This window comes from Mercenaria mercenaria, chromosome 3, assembly GCF_021730395.1.
Source record: "Mercenaria mercenaria strain notata chromosome 3, MADL_Memer_1, whole genome shotgun sequence".
Taxonomy (NCBI): domain Eukaryota; kingdom Metazoa; phylum Mollusca; class Bivalvia; order Venerida; family Veneridae; genus Mercenaria; species Mercenaria mercenaria.
The window spans coordinates 60,891,922-60,909,574 of record NC_069363.1 but is presented as its reverse complement, the minus strand read 5'-3'; the positions used below and the strand labels follow the sequence as shown (position 1 = coordinate 60,909,574).

Here is a 17,653-nt window from a genome sequence, read left to right as displayed (position 1 = left end):
AAAAGACTTTTGATCATTGGTTAATCAACATGTATTATGTGTGTTGATTCCTTGACATGACTTAAAATTATTAAAATTCAAGTGTTCAGATTGTGAACACGAAACTACAGTTTCTACATCTATACTCAGGGCATCCGGAGGAACAGATATGGCTTTTACTTGTTCCGTACTTCTTAAATCTGAAAGCTGCAACTAGTGAGTGTTTTATGAAATATTTTCTAGTATTCATTATTAAGAGCTTGTAACTGCTCTTGATCAGAAAGTTCCAGCTAAGAAATAAATTATTTGCATCGGAGCAGCAGTTGTGCTTGAATGTAATAAAAAGACACTGTCCCAAGAATAAATTCTCTGCGTCTGACCAGCTGCAATACTTTATAATCATCTGCAGATCTTTTTTTTTTAAGAATAAAGTCTGTTCGCTGGACTAGCTACTCTGCCTTACTATGACCTCACTGTCTTTGTCTGTTTGTCTCTCTCGTGCGGAAGGTCGGGACTTTGGTCGCTAGTTGTTTACCAAGGATATAAAAAATACCAATTGCACAGCATTATGCGTATAGAACAGACTCTTCTCTCAACGAATGAGATGTGGAGATTGTCTAAATTGGTAGAATTTGTTTTATGCTTCACAATAAATTAATCCGTGTAAAAAATATTAATTTCATATCAGACAGAGGAGCTGGTATACTATTTTCGTACTGATTATACATGTGAAATGGAGCAACAGTCCGACATGCGACGATAAATATTTCTGGTAAAATCAGGCAATCCCTCATATCATAAAAATACATATGAACGAAATTTCTAAATGTTTAAAACATGATTAAGTAACTATTTTCACGAAATTAAATCGTCAACTGACCGCATACTAGCTTTTTTTTTACAAAGCTAAGTTAGCATTTTGCATTAGACTGAGAAGATTAGTAATAGAAAAGACATCTATTCTTCAAGCTTTGAATCTGCATTTTGAAACTATCAATAGGAATAACAAATGGATAGTAAAAAGTGGATATATTGTCCATAAGTATTGACCTGACCCTCAACAGAGAAATAACTACTGCGTAAGTATTCTTTATGATTTAAAAAATATCGCATGTGCTTGTAGCTGCGGGGACAAAACGATTAGCCTTCAATCTCGGAGTTGTGGGTTGTAGTCCTCAGTCTTTTTAATTTATTTTTTCAAATTTCACTCCAAATTTTACAAGCCGTAAAATTAATACACTTATCTATTTTTTTTATGGTTCATTTATTGAAAGAAATATACTTGTATTCAAGATATTTTGTAGTAAGTGTCGAATAAAATCTTTAAAGGTATCTTAGATAAAAAGACAAATTACTCCCAAAAATATATACTACAAGAGAAAACAATAAGTATTCGTGGAAATCGTTGCAAAATACATTGTAAGAATAAATGCAAATACGGTAACAACTTCATTATATTGAATTTAAAAAAGGTCTGCGGTAATTTCGTACCCGTGGTAACGTGCGTAGGAGTCAGACGGTTAACTATAAAGGTTATTTGTGTACTTATATAACTTTTCTGGATACAGTATTGCATAAAGTAACGAAAACGTCCGAAAATCTCAGCGAAGATTGTTGAGTGTCAGGTCAAATACTTACGGACAATTGTACAAGATATACATTTTGTCAAAGATGTTTACTTTCACTAGTACATGGAATCTGAAGTTGAGATCGAATATGTCGTGAAAATTTCTTATAACATCTCGTTTTTAACACGAACGTGAGTTGTGTAGGTTGAAACACATTTTTTTTACTCTAACGTCATATAGCTACAAACCATGTGGGGTGAGGGTAAAGTTATGCTATATAGCGAAAAATTAAAGTCGGTGACCCCTACGTATTTATGTGTCTACTAGACGTACACACATTGCGAAACAACATACCAAAATTATACGTTTTTTTATCGAGCCGATTTTTAATAATCTGAATTTTAAAGCAAAATTTTTAACAAAACTTGATGTGATTTTTTTCGTTCTGACGTCACAAAATCGTCACTGACGTCCTAAGCGTCAATTTCATTTCACTGAATTTTATACCATTGAGTAGTATTTTCTGTTTGCAAAATGAACATTACTTCGTATTTTACATTTATATGACATATTCAGAGTGCAGGAAAGGAAAAATGCCGAAAACACTCGGAACTCGGCATTGCACGGAAAGTGACGTCAGGGGCCATGTATCTGACACAATAGCAAAAACCACGAACAATATGGCGAAAAAGTAAAACCGGAACTCAATCGCATATATCCTGAATATGTACAGTATAAATGTCAGGACGATATTCGGCAAAAAAAATTGGGGCGCATTCCACCTTAACTAATACTATTGGCTTTTTCTTTAAGGAATAATAAATCTGTTCCTATATTTTTATCAGTTAATAAAATATAGGCAGGAGTTAGGATGTGTAATAATTAAATCACGAGTGTTTAGCACGAGTGATTTAATTATTCGCATCCGAACGACTGCCCATATTTTATTAACTGATAAAATATCACAAATGATACTCCTGGGAATTCATGTCATGGTGCTGCCAATAAGACCTTGTCAAGAGTAACAAAGGGGCTAATGTCTTCTTCAATAGGTAGATAACAGTACTTACAATGAAAATTATATGTTTTAGCTCACCTGTCACAAAGTGACAAGGTGAGCTATTGTGACCGCTTGATGTCCGTCGTGCGTAGTGCGTCGTCCGTCGTCCGTCAACAATTTCTAAAAAAAAATTCTTCTTGAAAACCACTGGGCAGAATTACACCAAATTTCACCGGAATGATCCTTGGGTGGCCCTCTTTCAAAATTATTCAAAGAATTGAATTCCATGCAGAACTCTGGTTGCCATGGCAACCGAAAGGAAAAACTTTAAAAATATTCTTGTCCAAAACCACAGGACATAGGGCTTTGCTACGAGGTGTGTAGCATCATCTAGTGGTCCTCTACCAAAATTGTTCAAATTATCCCCCTAGGGTCAAATATGGCCCCGCCCCGGGGGTCACATGGTTTATATAGACTTATATAGGGAAAACTTTGAAAATCTTCTTGTACAAAACCACATGGCCTAGGGCTTTGATATTTGGTATGCAGCATCATCTAGTGGTCCTCTACCAAGATTGTTCAAATTATACCCATAGGGTCAAATATGGCCCCGCCCCGGGGGTCACATGGTTTATATAGACTTATATAGGGAAAACTTTGAAAATCTTCTTGTACAAAACCACATGGCCTAGGGCTTTGATATTTGGTATGTAGTATCATCTAGTAGTCCTCTACCAAGATTGTTCAAATTATCCCCCCATAGACTTATATAGGAAAAAAAGTTTAAAAATCTTCTTGTCTGAAACCACAACACTTAGATCTTTGATATTTGGTTTGTACCATAGTCTTATGGTCCTCAACCAAAATCCCTTAGGTGAAAAGATGCCCTGCCCTGGGGGTCCCAAGTTTTATATAGACTTATATAGGAAAAAGCTTTAAAAATTTTCTTGTCTGAAACCATACGACCTAGGCTTTTGATATTTGGTATGATGCATAGTCTAGTAGTCCTCTACCAAAATTATTCAAATTATGCCCCTGGGGTTAAAAGAGGCCCCGCCCTGGGGTCACTTAGTTATTATGTGAGTTATATGGGAAAAATACTTAAAAAATTATCTGATCCTATTTCCAAGACTGTTTAATTATAATTACCTGATGATCCCAAGTAATATGATGTCACTTGACAGTGACCTTGACCTTCTGACCTACTGTCTTGATTTTTTAAGATACAGCCTTGAAATTTTGGTGACATACACAGTTTTGCACACAAATCTAGAACTGAATTTCATTGACCATGAATGTGACCTACTGACTTTCTTAATTTTTATCATCAGTTTGACATTTGAAACATGTAGCTCATATTACTCAGATGAGCGATCCAGGGCCATCACGACCCTCTTGTTTATTATTGTTATCATTAGTATGGTTAATTTACTTGATCAAGTCAGTTGTACACTTATCAAAACAGTAATAAATTTAAAGTAATGATTATAGAAAATACAAACACGTAGAATATCATTTTTGAATATGTAATTATAAGTGATACCTTTATGAATTAACAGTAGACTTCTATAGTGAAAAAATATATATTTGAAAATCAACATAATAAAAAATTCGGTATAATGGTGAATTATGAAGATATATGTCACAGGGAGAAAATCAGGACGAATTCAGCAGCTGACTTCTAACCCAGGTCAGAGAATGAACCTACACCGATTTTCCTTAACATTAATGTGCAAGGAAATACAAAATAATCTTGAGGGAAATTATGAAATGGAAATAACTCAATTATAAAAAATGTAACTGAAAATAAAAAGAAATATAAAAAGATTATAGAAATTAATTTAGATACAATGTATATTAAACATATTTTAACATACAAAAAGGGGATTCTCAAACATATGTAAATTTTCAATTTATTAATTATATAGATAGAATATTATATAAAATTTGCTGTTTACATTAACACCAATCGGACAATAAATGTTTAACATTTTTTTCCAAATAATTGCTTTTCTGGTTTACTTATGATAAAAGAAAAAAGTCCATAAAATTTTCATTACATTTATTGGAACCGTAGAAGTACTTTTAACTGAAAAAAATTCAATTTTCCTATGCCCTTGAACCTGTCCTGAAATGAACTTAGGTAGTTTAACCACAGATATTAGGCGCTGGTGAAGTCTGCACATTGTTTAACATTCCAATGCGTAATATCCCCATTAACTCCACCGATTTACGACCTCAGATTCCTTGGCCAGGTTAATTTATGACTCTGAAACTGAAACAGATAATTTGATTAAGAGCCTATTTCTATACAATGGCATATTCAGTGGTGTTGTACATAATAATAATAATAATAATAATAATAATAATAATAATAATTACAATAATGATAATAAAATAACTTTATTTAAACAAACAGTCATGACCGCTACCTGCCACCTGAGGCTATTTTACCATTTTCTTATGTACAGTGTTATTGAATTTTACATGCAGGTTTGTCTTTTAATATAATCAATGGTGATTTACTGACATATTGATACATTTACTGGTAGGCAAATTGACTTCCTGGAAAATGTCGAATACTACTAACCAACTGCCTACCAGAATGCAGCTTGTTATTCGAACACGAATTGGACACTGGCTCTCCAGTGTGTTCCAAAAACTGATCTATAGTGTTCGATATTGATATATAAAAACAAATTGAATAATAAATTGAATGCTTCTGTTGTTTTGTGTCCGAAAAAAGATTTTCTGAAACATGTTGCAAATTGGCAACTGGCTACCTTGGTACTTGCGAAGACTACTGAATGCATTTAAAGGATTGACTTACAAGAAAATGTCGAATAACCAACTGTCTACCAGTAGGCAGTTGGGTATTCGAACGCGAATTGGCAACTGGCTCTCCTGAGTGTTTCCAAGACCGATCTATATGTTGAAAGTGTCGGATATTGATACGAAAGAACAAAATAAATATTAAACTGAATGATTTTATCCTTTTGTGTCTGAAAAAAAGGCTTTTCTGAAATATATCGCGAATTGGCAACAGGTTCTCCTGGTACTTTTGGAGACTGCTGAATGCATTTTAAAAAAAAATATTTATATTTAAGAACAAAATAAGGATGAAAATGAATGTTTTTATCTTTTTCGGCCAAAAAAAATGACTGTCTGGAAAATGTTGAATAACTAACTGCCAACCAGTAGGCAGTTGGTTATTCACACGCGAATTGGCAACTGGCTCTCCTGGTGCGTTTTGAGACTGCTGAATGCATTTATAGGAATAAATATTAACATTAAAGAATAAAACAAGGATTTGAATAAATTTTCTATCATTTTCGACCAAAGCAATGACTGTCTGTAAAATGTCGAATAACCAACTGCCTACCAGTAGGCAGTAGGTTATTTGCGCGCGAATTGGCAACTGGCTCTCCTGAGTGTTTCCAGGACTGACCTTTACGTTGAAAGTGTCGGATATTGATACGAAAGTACAAATATATATAAAATTGAATTATTTTATGCATATGTGTCTGTAAAAAAGGCTTTTCTGAAACATATCGCGAATTGGCAACTGGCTCTCCTGGTGCTTTTTGAGACTGCTGAATGCATTTAAAAGAGTAAGAATTATTTTTAAAGAAGAAAAACAGGATTAGAATGAATTTTTTTTATCATTTTCGACCATAACAATGACTGCCAAATGTAAAATGTACGTAATTTATCACCAATGCTGCCTCCTAGTAGAAGCTATTTTAATGTCATATTGTGATGAACAAATATAAATGTTTGCTTTTCTGAAAAACTTCAACATATCGCGACATTTTAAAGGAAACAATATTAACATTAAAGAACAAAACTAGGATTAAAATCAATTTTTATCATTTTCGACCAAAACAATGACTGTCTGAAAATGTCGAATAACCAACTGCCTACCAGTAGGCAGTTGGTTATTCGCACGCGAATTGGCAACTGGCTCTCCTTAGTGTTTCCAAGACTGACATATACTTTGACAGTGTCATATATTAATATGAAAGAACAAAATATATGTAAAATTGAACTATTTTATGCATATGTCTCTGAAAAAAGGCTTTTCTGAAACATATCGCGAATTGGCAGCTGGCTCTCCTGGTGCTTTTAGAGACTGTTGATTGCATTTAAGGGAATACATATCAACATTAAAGAACAAAACAAGGATTAGAATGAATTTTTTATCATTTTCTACCAAAACAATGACTGTCTGTAAAAAGTCGAATAACCAACTGCCTACCTGTAGGCAGTTGGTTATTCGCGCGCGAATTGGCAACTGGCTCTCCTGAGTGTTTCCAAGACTGACCATTACGTTGAAAGTTTCGAATATTGATACGAAAGAACAAAATATATGTAAAATTGAATTATTTTATGCATATGTGTCGGAAAAAAGGCTTTTCTGAAACATATCGCGAACTGGCAACTGGCTCGCCTGGTGCTTTTTGAGACTGCTGAATGCATACAAAGGAATACATATTAATATTAAAGAACAAAACAAGGATTAGAATGACTTTTTTTATTATTTTCGACCGAAACAATGACTGTCTGTAAAATGTCGAATAACCAACTGCCCACCAGTAGGCAGTTGGTTATTCGCACGCGAATTGGCAACTGCCTCTCCTTAGTGAATCAAAGACTGACCTATACGTTGACAGTGTAATATATTGATATGGAAGAACAAAATATATGTAAAATTGAATTACTTTATGCATATGTCTCTGAAAAAAAAGGCTTTTCTTAAACATATCGCGAATTGGCAACTGGCTCTCCTGGTGCTTTTTGAGACTGGTGAATGCATTTAAAGAAATGAAGATTTATATTAAAGAACAAAACAAGGATTAAAATGAATTTTTTTTTATCATTTCCGACCAAAACAATGACTGTCTGTAAAATGTCGAATAACCAACTGTCTACCAATAGGCAGTTCGTTATTCGCGAGCGAATTGGCATCTGGCTCTCTTGAGTGTTTCCATGACTGGGCTATCCTTTGAAAGTTTCGGCTATTGATATGAAAGTACAACATATATGTAAAATTGAATTATTCTATGCCTATGACACATTGTGTCTGAAAAATCGGCTTTTCTGAAACATATCGCGATTTGGCAACTGCCTCATCTAGTGCATTTTGAGACTGTTAAATGCATTTAAAGGAATAAATATTAACATTAAAGATCAAAACAAGGATTAGAGTGCATTTTATATCATTTTCTACCAAAACAATGACTGTCTGTAAAATGTCGAATAACCAACTGCCTACGAGTAGGCAGTTGGTTATTCGCACGCGAATTGGCAACTGGCTCTCCTGAGTGTTTCCAAGACTGACCTATACGTTGAAAGTGTCGGATATTGATATGAAAGAACAAAATATATCTAAATTGAATTATTTTATGCCTATGTGTCTGAAAAAAGGCTTTTCTGAAACATATTGTGAATTGGAAACTGGCTGTCCTGGTGCTTTTTGAGACTGCTGAATGCATTTAAAGGAATAAATATTAACATTAAAGAACAAAACAAGGATTAGAATGAAGTTTTTATCATTTTCGACCAAAACAATTACTGTCTGTAAAATGTTGAATAATCAACTGCCTAAAAGTAGGCAGTTGTTTATTCGCACGCGTATTGGCAACTGGCTCTTCTGAGTGTTTCCAAGACTGATCTTTACGTTGAAAGTGTCGGATATTGATATGAAAGAACATAATAAAGTTTTTATCATTTTTGACTGAAAAAAAGACTATATGGAAAATGTCGAATATCCAACTGCCTACCAGTAGCCAGTAAGCTGTTTGCCTGTGAATTTGCAACTGGCTCTCGTAAGTGTTCCAAAGATTGATCTATATATTGAAAGTGTTGGATGTTGATATATAAAACAAATTAAAACATAAATTGAATGCTTCTGTTGTTTTATGTCTGAAAATAAAGATTTTCTGAAACATATACCGCGAAATGGCAACTGGGTCCCTTAGTTCTTTTGAAGCCTACTGAATGCTACTAAAATGGTAAATATTAATATTTAATAACAAAAAATGGATTAAAATGAATGTTTGTATCATTTTCAACCAAAATATGACTGTCTGTAAAATGTCGAATAACCAACTGCCTACCAGTAGGCAGTAGGCAGTAGGCAGTTGGTTATTCGCACGCGAATTGGCAACTGGCTCTCCTGAATTTTTCCAAGACTGATATTTACGTTGAAAGTGTCAGATATTGATATGAAATAACATATTAAATGTTAAATTGAATGATTTTATTCATTTGTGTATGAAGAAAAGGCTTTTCTGAAATATATCGCGAATTGGCAACTGGCTCTCCAGGTAATTTTTGAGACTGGTGAATGCATTTAAAGAAATGAAGATTAATATTAAAGAACAAAACAAGGATTAGAATGATTTTTTTATCATTATGTTTGAAAAGGTAATCAGACTTGCTAATACATTTTGAACCAACTGGCAACTAGTGAGTAGTTGGTTATTCGAATGTTCAACTACCAACTACCAACTGCCTACCAACTTTACTGTCATCATTTATACTTAAATATGCGGTAGTACATGTTTATACTGACAATATACGCAAAGTGGTAAAAAGGAGGGAATTGGGACAACGTTTATTAACAGGTAGCATTAATATTTTGATATGCGGTATAGTAGATATTCAGATAATAGTCATGTGTTTTGTTCCTTTGGGCTATGCTCTTTGAATCCTGTAACAGTAGTTATGCATATAGCAAAGTACATGTTTAGCATTTTTACATTAAAAAATAACGATGGGGCAGAAGTAAAACCTACCTACATTTCTTTCACAATATGTAAACCAAAGAGTAAAGGCGAAATAAAGAACTCTCGGTATTTTCAAAGATGTCAAACCTGCACCCTTCTGTATCAGAGGTAAAAAGCACTTTAAACAGCAGTAAATGGATGATCTAATGAAACGAAATCCGCTTTTGTACAACTAATCAAGTCTTGAAAAGCTGTTTAACTTACAAGAAAAAAGAAAATAAAGACAAAATGTTTGGTTCTAGTGGGGCTTGAACCTACGCCTCCTGAAAAAAAAGCCAAAGTAGATTTATGGTATAGGAATTGAATACTCTTCAAATGGAGGTTCACTATTACGGGTCCAATACCCTAACAACACTCATTATTCAATGAAAGAGGACTGTGTTAATAAATGTTGTCGTCCAAAGGTGAATCACCTTTTCACGACATGCTTTTTAAGACGTACACCTGTCGCGAGTCATTCAGACGCATCAGTCTTTATTAAGATCACATCACTTATATAGACGTGATTAATCAAGCCCTACAAACCTTTTCTTTCTCCAAAACAGCCTTAAACTATATGCACTACGAAAAACGACCACTAGTCTGAACTTTTAAACAAGCTTAATGCTTATTGTCAATAAATCAGTGAGAATTCAGTCATGGTCATACAAATAAAGACTATATTTTTGAAAAAAAAAACTATTGATATTTATATTTTATCGAATTTCGAATGTGTATATTTTCATGATGCCGTCCATAGTATATGCATGAATTGTTCATTAGGAGAAGTGCATGTGGTCGCTGAAGCAACTAATTATTTGTACAAACGTTAGGCATGTCCATCAAAAGATGCTAAATTGTGTCGATGTCACTCTACACCCAACTGAAATATATAAATGAGCCGCGCCATAAGAAAATCAATATAGTGCATTTGCGACCAGCATGGATCCAGACCAGCCTGCGCATCCGCGCAGTCTGGTCAGGACCAATGCTGTTCGCTTTCAAGGCCTGTTGCAATTAGAGAACCCGTTATCGAACAGCATGGATCCATGCTGGTCGCAAATGCACTATGTTGATTTTCTCATTGTGCGGCTCGAATTTACTATTTGAATTAATGTCTTGAACCATCTTTACTATATCAGCATTGTTCATTTCTATACATTATTTGAAAGTCAATGTAAATAAAGTAATTTCCTGCTGAGGTGAGCTCATATAAGGTTAATATCATTGATTATCCGATGTATTGCATAAACTATAAAATCAATTTTTTTTGTTCTCGTTCAGTCTGCGATCTTGATTCTCTAGTTATATTATTGTATATCTATACGTGCTATGTAAGCTTAGTAACCAACTCGGACAGCCAGAGTCTTTCAAAGTTTTTAAAATATAGGATCAAAATTTCTTTTTCCAGGGTTAGAGCAAGTCAAAACCGCACAAAATAACATAAGACAGGAGACATTAAGCCTCGAATGTTAAAAATTTACTTTATAATGCAAGGATTGGTGATAGCAGGCGTTTCGCACTATAAACATTTTTAAACTCATAATATATCTATCCCCTAATATCTCTCAAAGTTTTATTTTTTATACTCTCAGTACAAAAAAATACACTTCATTCGAAAAAATGACCACCGGTTAAGAAATGACGCATCTATGAAAATGAATTCCTAGTTTTATGTATATCACTCCTACATAAAAATGTTATAGCTGTTGTTTTTTGTTGTTTTTTTTCTCGAATATTACAACTGTCTGAATCGGACATGATGCAGTTTCAATATAAAAATGATATCAAAATGTTAATTAATGTGAACGTTGTGGCTAAACAGTTTTAAATTTCATAAATTACTAAATACATTTGTATTGGAAACAATGTGATTTGTCTGGGTACATTTTAGTTAGCCAACTCCACGTAAGTCTCGTTTTCTTGTTTAACAGCATTAAAGACAGCAACGAATTCAATTTATGATTATCTGATTTTCAGGTCAAAATGATTTTAGTTTTGATGATCCAACTATACCTGGTATCTGTAGCCTGTCAAAGGGGCGGAGAGTACGAACGTGAAGCTGAAGTCGAAGGCTCTGAGTCCAGAGCTGGTGGATATGGAAGGACACGTTATGATCCCCCTGTAAGTGGTGCTGGAAGACCGGCTGACGACTATTATGAAACTCCGCCGCCATCGGGTTATAGTAGAGATAGAGGAGCACGTGACTACATTGATGGCCAAGGAGGTGAAACTACAGACTATTATTATGATGACACCGAAGAGTATAAAAGTGACAGAGAATCCGAGCACACTCATTCTGAAGATACAAAAACAACACCACCACCACCTCCACCTCCACCACCACCACCGCCGCCGCCAAAAAAGTCAGGTCACTCAATGCCTAGGCCTTTGAAGCAGGTACATCATTTCATTTGTAACATGCATCCTGCTAAGAAAGGTCATGCTGGACATGCGAAGTCACGTCCGAAACGTACTGTTCACCATCACAAACACTCGACAAAGCACTCGCCTATTAGTAGCATGGGACTAAAATGTGTACCATACACACCTGCTCAGAGTAAACACCAACCAGCACCTATGCATCGACCACAATCGAAACATCACCCATCTAAGCACCAGCCTGCGCCGAAACACCAGCCAGCTCACAAACGACCACCACGACCAAGCAAAACATCGAGTCACCATCCAGCTCATAAACGACCTATGCATCATTCTCCCCCTAAACATCAACCTCCGCCTAAACATCAACCTCCGCCTAAACATCAACCTCCGTCTAAACATCAACCTCCACCTAAACATGCTCATCATGCTCATTATACACACTCTAAGAAAATGCCTCCAGTACGACCTGCACCTAAAAAGCCAACGCCGATGGCAACACCTATGATGACAAATATGTTAACACAAATGATGATGAGCATGCTTTTAAGGGGAGCTCCTATGATGGCTAGCCCTCAATTACCCAGACCACTGCCAAAAACGATGGCAATGATGCCAAGACCACTGCCAAAAATGATGGCAACACAACCGAAGAAATCATACGTAGGATAGCATTGAGGGAATGCAACTTTCATGTTGGTGACAGCTCTCCTAAATACAATAATATAATACTATAATCACGACCTAATAAGATAGTATTCCTGAATTTTCTCTGACAAATTTTGCAAAAATTCAGACATAGTTTTATTAAGACATTCTGGATTAATCAAGTTTGTTTTACGTGCAAATTGCAAACAGCAGTTGTTGATTTTTTCATGAAAACTTTTTTCGAAATTCTTGATAATAAACTTGCTCAGCAGCTTTATGAGATATCGTACTTGTGCATTTCTGTTGAAATCTAATTATACTCACTGGATCTAGTGTTGTTGTTTTTTTCTGGTCCTTTGAGATTATGGAGTCCATTCAATATCTTTGTATTACCACTCGTGAACAGACTCAATCAAACCGAGTCTGCTAGTATTTTGCTTGGTTGCATTCTATGTTTTTACAGACTTTATTGCCTTTTTGTAAAGAAGTATTAAAATCCAGAAAATTCTGCATCGTATAGAAATGACGTAAAGCCGTACACTTTCGTTTAAATTTAGAATAGAAATCATAATTAAATATATATTTATTTTCATTGTAAGTTACAAACGATACAATAATTATGATTCTTGCTGCCGAATGTATGCTGACAGTCAAGGGCTACAAGCAACAGATGCTTAATAAAACTTTAATTTAGAGTTACTTCCCCTGCATTGGCGAGGGACCATACCAAGTGAATTTCTGGTTTAAGACGATGCATGGCGAAACTAGAAAGTTAATTTGTGACCTCGGTGTCCCAAATCCATCATTTAGTAGCAGTTAATCATCTTGTAAACTTTGAAAGCTATATGTAAATATAGTTTACTTTCTGAACCAGAAAGATAACGTTTATCTATTGACATTTGAGCCACTGATCTAGAAGGCAATGGCCTGGCCGACCAAGCAAATCTCCTTCTAACATAAGATTTTTATGGATATAGCACCCAGAATTATAGAGTTTGGTCGTATTTTCTTTCATTTTTTCTTTGACCCGAACAAAAGAGTCACACACGTATCGTCTTTGTGTTCATCTTATCTACAACGACATACATATTATTTATTCGTATATGCTCCAAGATCTTTCATCAGATGAAATACTTAGATATGCCTAAGGTGTCTAAGTTTAATTTCACTTCAAATCTATGAGTAAAAAAGGCAAACAGTTAACTGTATTGAATCGTTTTTAAGTTTTTGGTGAATCAAAAGCGTCCCAAGTAGATACTTACTGCTTTTGAAGAAGTGTTGCATCTTAAAGAAACGTGATATAAAATGGTTCTGTTGACTATGAAAAGAAATTGCCAGTCAGCATGGAATAACAGCGGTTATAAATCGTATTAAAATCAGTACATATTGAAAGCTTTTTATGTTTTATAATATTCTCAATGGTTAGTATTGCTGGACGAAGACAGTTACTTCTGATAAAAATGTATTGAAAATAACAGAAATTCTTCAAACTGATGCTAGATATACATAGCGTGATATTGCATGCTTTGTTAGTGTTTCATTGTCAACGGTTCACAGTATTTAAAAGCAAATTTTGAATTTCTACTAGATGGTGTCCTATATATTGACTGACCACCAGAACAAAAAATAAGTGTTAAAACTACCAAAAAAGTTACTAAAATGTTAATCAGATAATAAGAAAAACAGCTGTGTGTCACTGACACAGGCGACATATCCTGGGTACACTATTTTTATTAGGAACAAAACTGGGGACAACATGACAATGTTCCAGCGCTCATTTCTAGTATAGTAACAAAATGTATGAAGTAAGAAAAAGTTACTGTTGCTACAACATCCTCCTTATTTCAGAGATGTGTCACCATACATCTATCTCTTTTCAAAATTCAAAACCTTCCTTCTGGTCGTAGATAGTGACAAGCTCTCGAGTCAACTGTTCACCAGCACTTCAAAGTCAACCTACTATGACACTTTTCCGGAAATGAATCAATCAGCTAAAATTAAAGAGATAACTTTGAGGGTATGAAATGAAAAACTGCACGTTATGACTAGTTTTTAATGTTACAAATCACAATATACAATGCATATAGAACATCCCTGATATACCCTACAATTTTTTTAAGGTTATGTCATCATTCTAATCCTAGGCCATTCTATAAATAGGATGGTGCGGTCGAAACTATAACCGCTAGACCATCGCTCCGTTTTAAAACAAATGTGAAAAATACCATATATCGGCTTCGAAAATGCAGTTGATGTGTAGATAAGACAGACTGTTTTATTGTATTGCAAGTAGCTACAAGTAATTGAATTAATTATTGCAAAATTCTGACTTCTCATGTTTGAGCTGGTAGATCTATATGGTTTATTATTAATTTATTGACATGTCATTTGATATTCTAGATATTCCAGTTTTATGAGCTGGTATATTTTCTGATATTAACTCGCGCAATTTCGCAATCACATGACCATAATGACTTTACTTAAAACAATCCTACAAACTGTATGCTCTTGCTTAAATACAGAAAAACATAATATTTATTAGATGTTTAATTTTGAGTATAAGCTACAAACTATACAATTATTCAATTTTTACCGAATTTTAACTGAAAGCCAAGGGTCTACAAACACACATTCGCTTCGTAAAACCTTCATTTTGCGTTACTTCCCATTAATTTGACTAGCACCTAAAAGTAAAAGTAGCTGTGAGATAAAGCTATGAGTAATTTAACTTGGCCGGTACTTTTTGACGCTGCCCTTTCAAACAATAGGAATATTTATATTATTGATCTATTAACTTAGAGTACGAAAACAAGAAGCTTCTTGACAAACGGACAAATACGAGAATATAAGGTGAATCCCTGCACTTCAGATCATATCAAACATATTCACATAGATTGAAATACCATAATTCAAGCCAATCGATAACCAAAACAAACAAAGTTAATATCACTTCAGATTTAGCTAAAAATACACTGCAATTCCTCGAAAAAAACATCGTGCATTCTTGATTTAAATACATGTCTAGATTACACAAAAATGCCAATTTGTTATTAATTGTAAATAGTAGTTCAACGAGTGTACGCCTAAAGGCCTGCATGGCCCTTTTAATGAATCACATAAATCCTACAGTCCGTTACGGCAAGATCTATTGAAATGTATATTGACGAATCAGATTACCTAAAACGATACATAAGTACTGTATACCAAAATAACTTTTTTTACAATCAATTAGGAAATGGAATGTTATATATTCACTGACAAGAACAAAGTGGCTTCTGCATGTACAATGTATATTGAAATGTAGGCAGAATATAGATATCAGTATTGTTGGATTTAAGATAAAAATAGGAGTTTTGATAGACATAGTTTTTCACATAACTTGCAATATATAAATATTTAATATATATTTAACAATTTCCAAGTTTCGGTTCATGATTAAGAAAGTAATAATACTCGTATTTACGAAATATTTCGAATCTGTACTTTTTGAAGAAAAAAAAACGGCATTAACCCACATTAAATAAGATTATTTTGGTGGGTTTAGGGCAGTCATGAATTGTGTACTCTCCCATGCACTTTTTATATGCCCGTTTGAAAAACGGGACGTATTACGGGAACGCCCCTGGCGGGCGGATGGGCGGTCGGGCGGCGTCTACAGACTTTGTCCGGAGCATATCTTCTACATGCATGGAGGGATTTTGATGAAACGTAGCACAGTTGTTCAACATCATGAGACGGAGTGTCATACGCAAGAACCAGGTCCCTAGATCTAAGGTCAAGGTCACACTTAAAGGTCAAAATTCAAATTCAAGAATGACTTTGTCCGGAGCATATCTTCTTCGTGCATGGAGGGATTTTGATGAAAGTTGGCACAATTGTTCATCATCATAAGACGGAGTGTTATGCGCAAGAACCAGGTCCCTAGGTCTAAGGTCAAGGTCACACTTAGAGGTCAAAGGATACAAGAATGAAAACATTGTCCGGAGCATTTCTTCTTCATGCATGGAGGGATTTTGATATAACCTGGCACAAATGTTCACCACCACGAGATGGATTTTCATGCGCAAGAACCAGGTCCCTAGGTCTAAGGTCAATGTCACACTTAGAGGCCAAAGGTCAGATACAAGAATGACTTTGTCCGAAGCATTTCTTCTTCATGCATGGAGGGATTTTGATGTAACTTGGCACATTTATACACCATCATGAGACGAAGTGTCATGCGCAGTTCCCTTCTTTAGAATTACTTCCCTTTGTTTTACTATAAATAGCTTATATTGTAACTTCATTACTAAAAGAAAAAAAAATCGAGCGCAGCCATGACGGACAGAACGTAAATAGTACAGCGGGATAAAAAGTGTTTATTGTGTACACTATATGGTTTTCACGAACTTTTAGATGAGTATAGAGAACTGATATGGTATCTAGCATGATAATGAACTTGTGAAATGTGCATTAGTATGGACCACGTATAGAAAAAAATCAACTAGTGAAAACAGTGAGCGTGACCTTGAGATGTTATACTTGTAATTCTTACCCCAAAATGTTTTTTGCTTAGAGACGATTTTGATAGAGACCTGCAGCAATATATAGTCATAAAAATAGACAAAATATAAATCTATAGATTAATGATATATGAGAATACAATAGATAAACAGAATTATTCAATATGTCGCAAAGAGGTCAGTCAAGGAGAGAATCTGTGTGTAACTCTTTGGATGAGAAATACGAAAAGCAGAAACAAAAAGCAGACAAGGAGAAAGAGAAAGAGAAAGAGAAAAATACAGGGCAAATAGATAAAGAGTTTAAAAATTTTAGACAAGAAATTAAAAGTTTATTTAAAACATTTGAAAAAAATATGGATATGAGGTTGAATAAAATGGAACAAAACTTTAAAACAGCAGTAAATGATATCAGGGGTGAAGTAAATGCAATGTCACTTAAACTTCACTACACCAAGAACGATGTAGCAGAAGTAAAAACTAAAGTCAACAGTTTAGAGAGTAGTGTTAATTTTCACTCAGATAGATTGGAGAAGATTACAGAAACACAAGAATCAAAATTAAACAAAGTTAAATCTGAGCTTGATGAGATGAAACATAAGATGCTACTACTGGAAAAACAGGAGAGGAAGTACAATCTGCTCTTTTATGGTTTCTCAGAGCAGCCTGGTGAAGATCTCACAGAAACTATGAAAACCCTTTTTAAGGATAAGTTGATCATAAATGCTGATAGAGTGAGTGAAATGCGTTTCAGTAGCTGCCACAGAATACCCTCTGAAGCAGAGGGCCCAAAACCAATTATAGTGA

The 17,653-nt window shown here is 34.6% G+C and overlaps 1 protein-coding gene across 2 annotated transcripts in view; it reads left to right on the top strand.

Moving 5' to 3' along the window:
• LOC123525721 (uncharacterized) overlaps window positions 1-12,675 on the top strand; it is a 31,406-nt gene extending 18,731 nt beyond the window's left edge. For both annotated transcript variants that reach the window (XM_045304865.2, XM_053538706.1), the window contains exon 2: window positions 11,298-12,675. In XM_045304865.2, the coding sequence (XP_045160800.2) occupies window positions 11,304-12,371 (1,068 nt within the window). In that variant the 5' untranslated portion in view covers window positions 11,298-11,303 and the 3' untranslated portion in view covers window positions 12,372-12,675. The remainder of the gene's footprint in view (window positions 1-11,297) is intronic.
• Window positions 12,676-17,653: the final 4,978 nt, after the last annotated feature.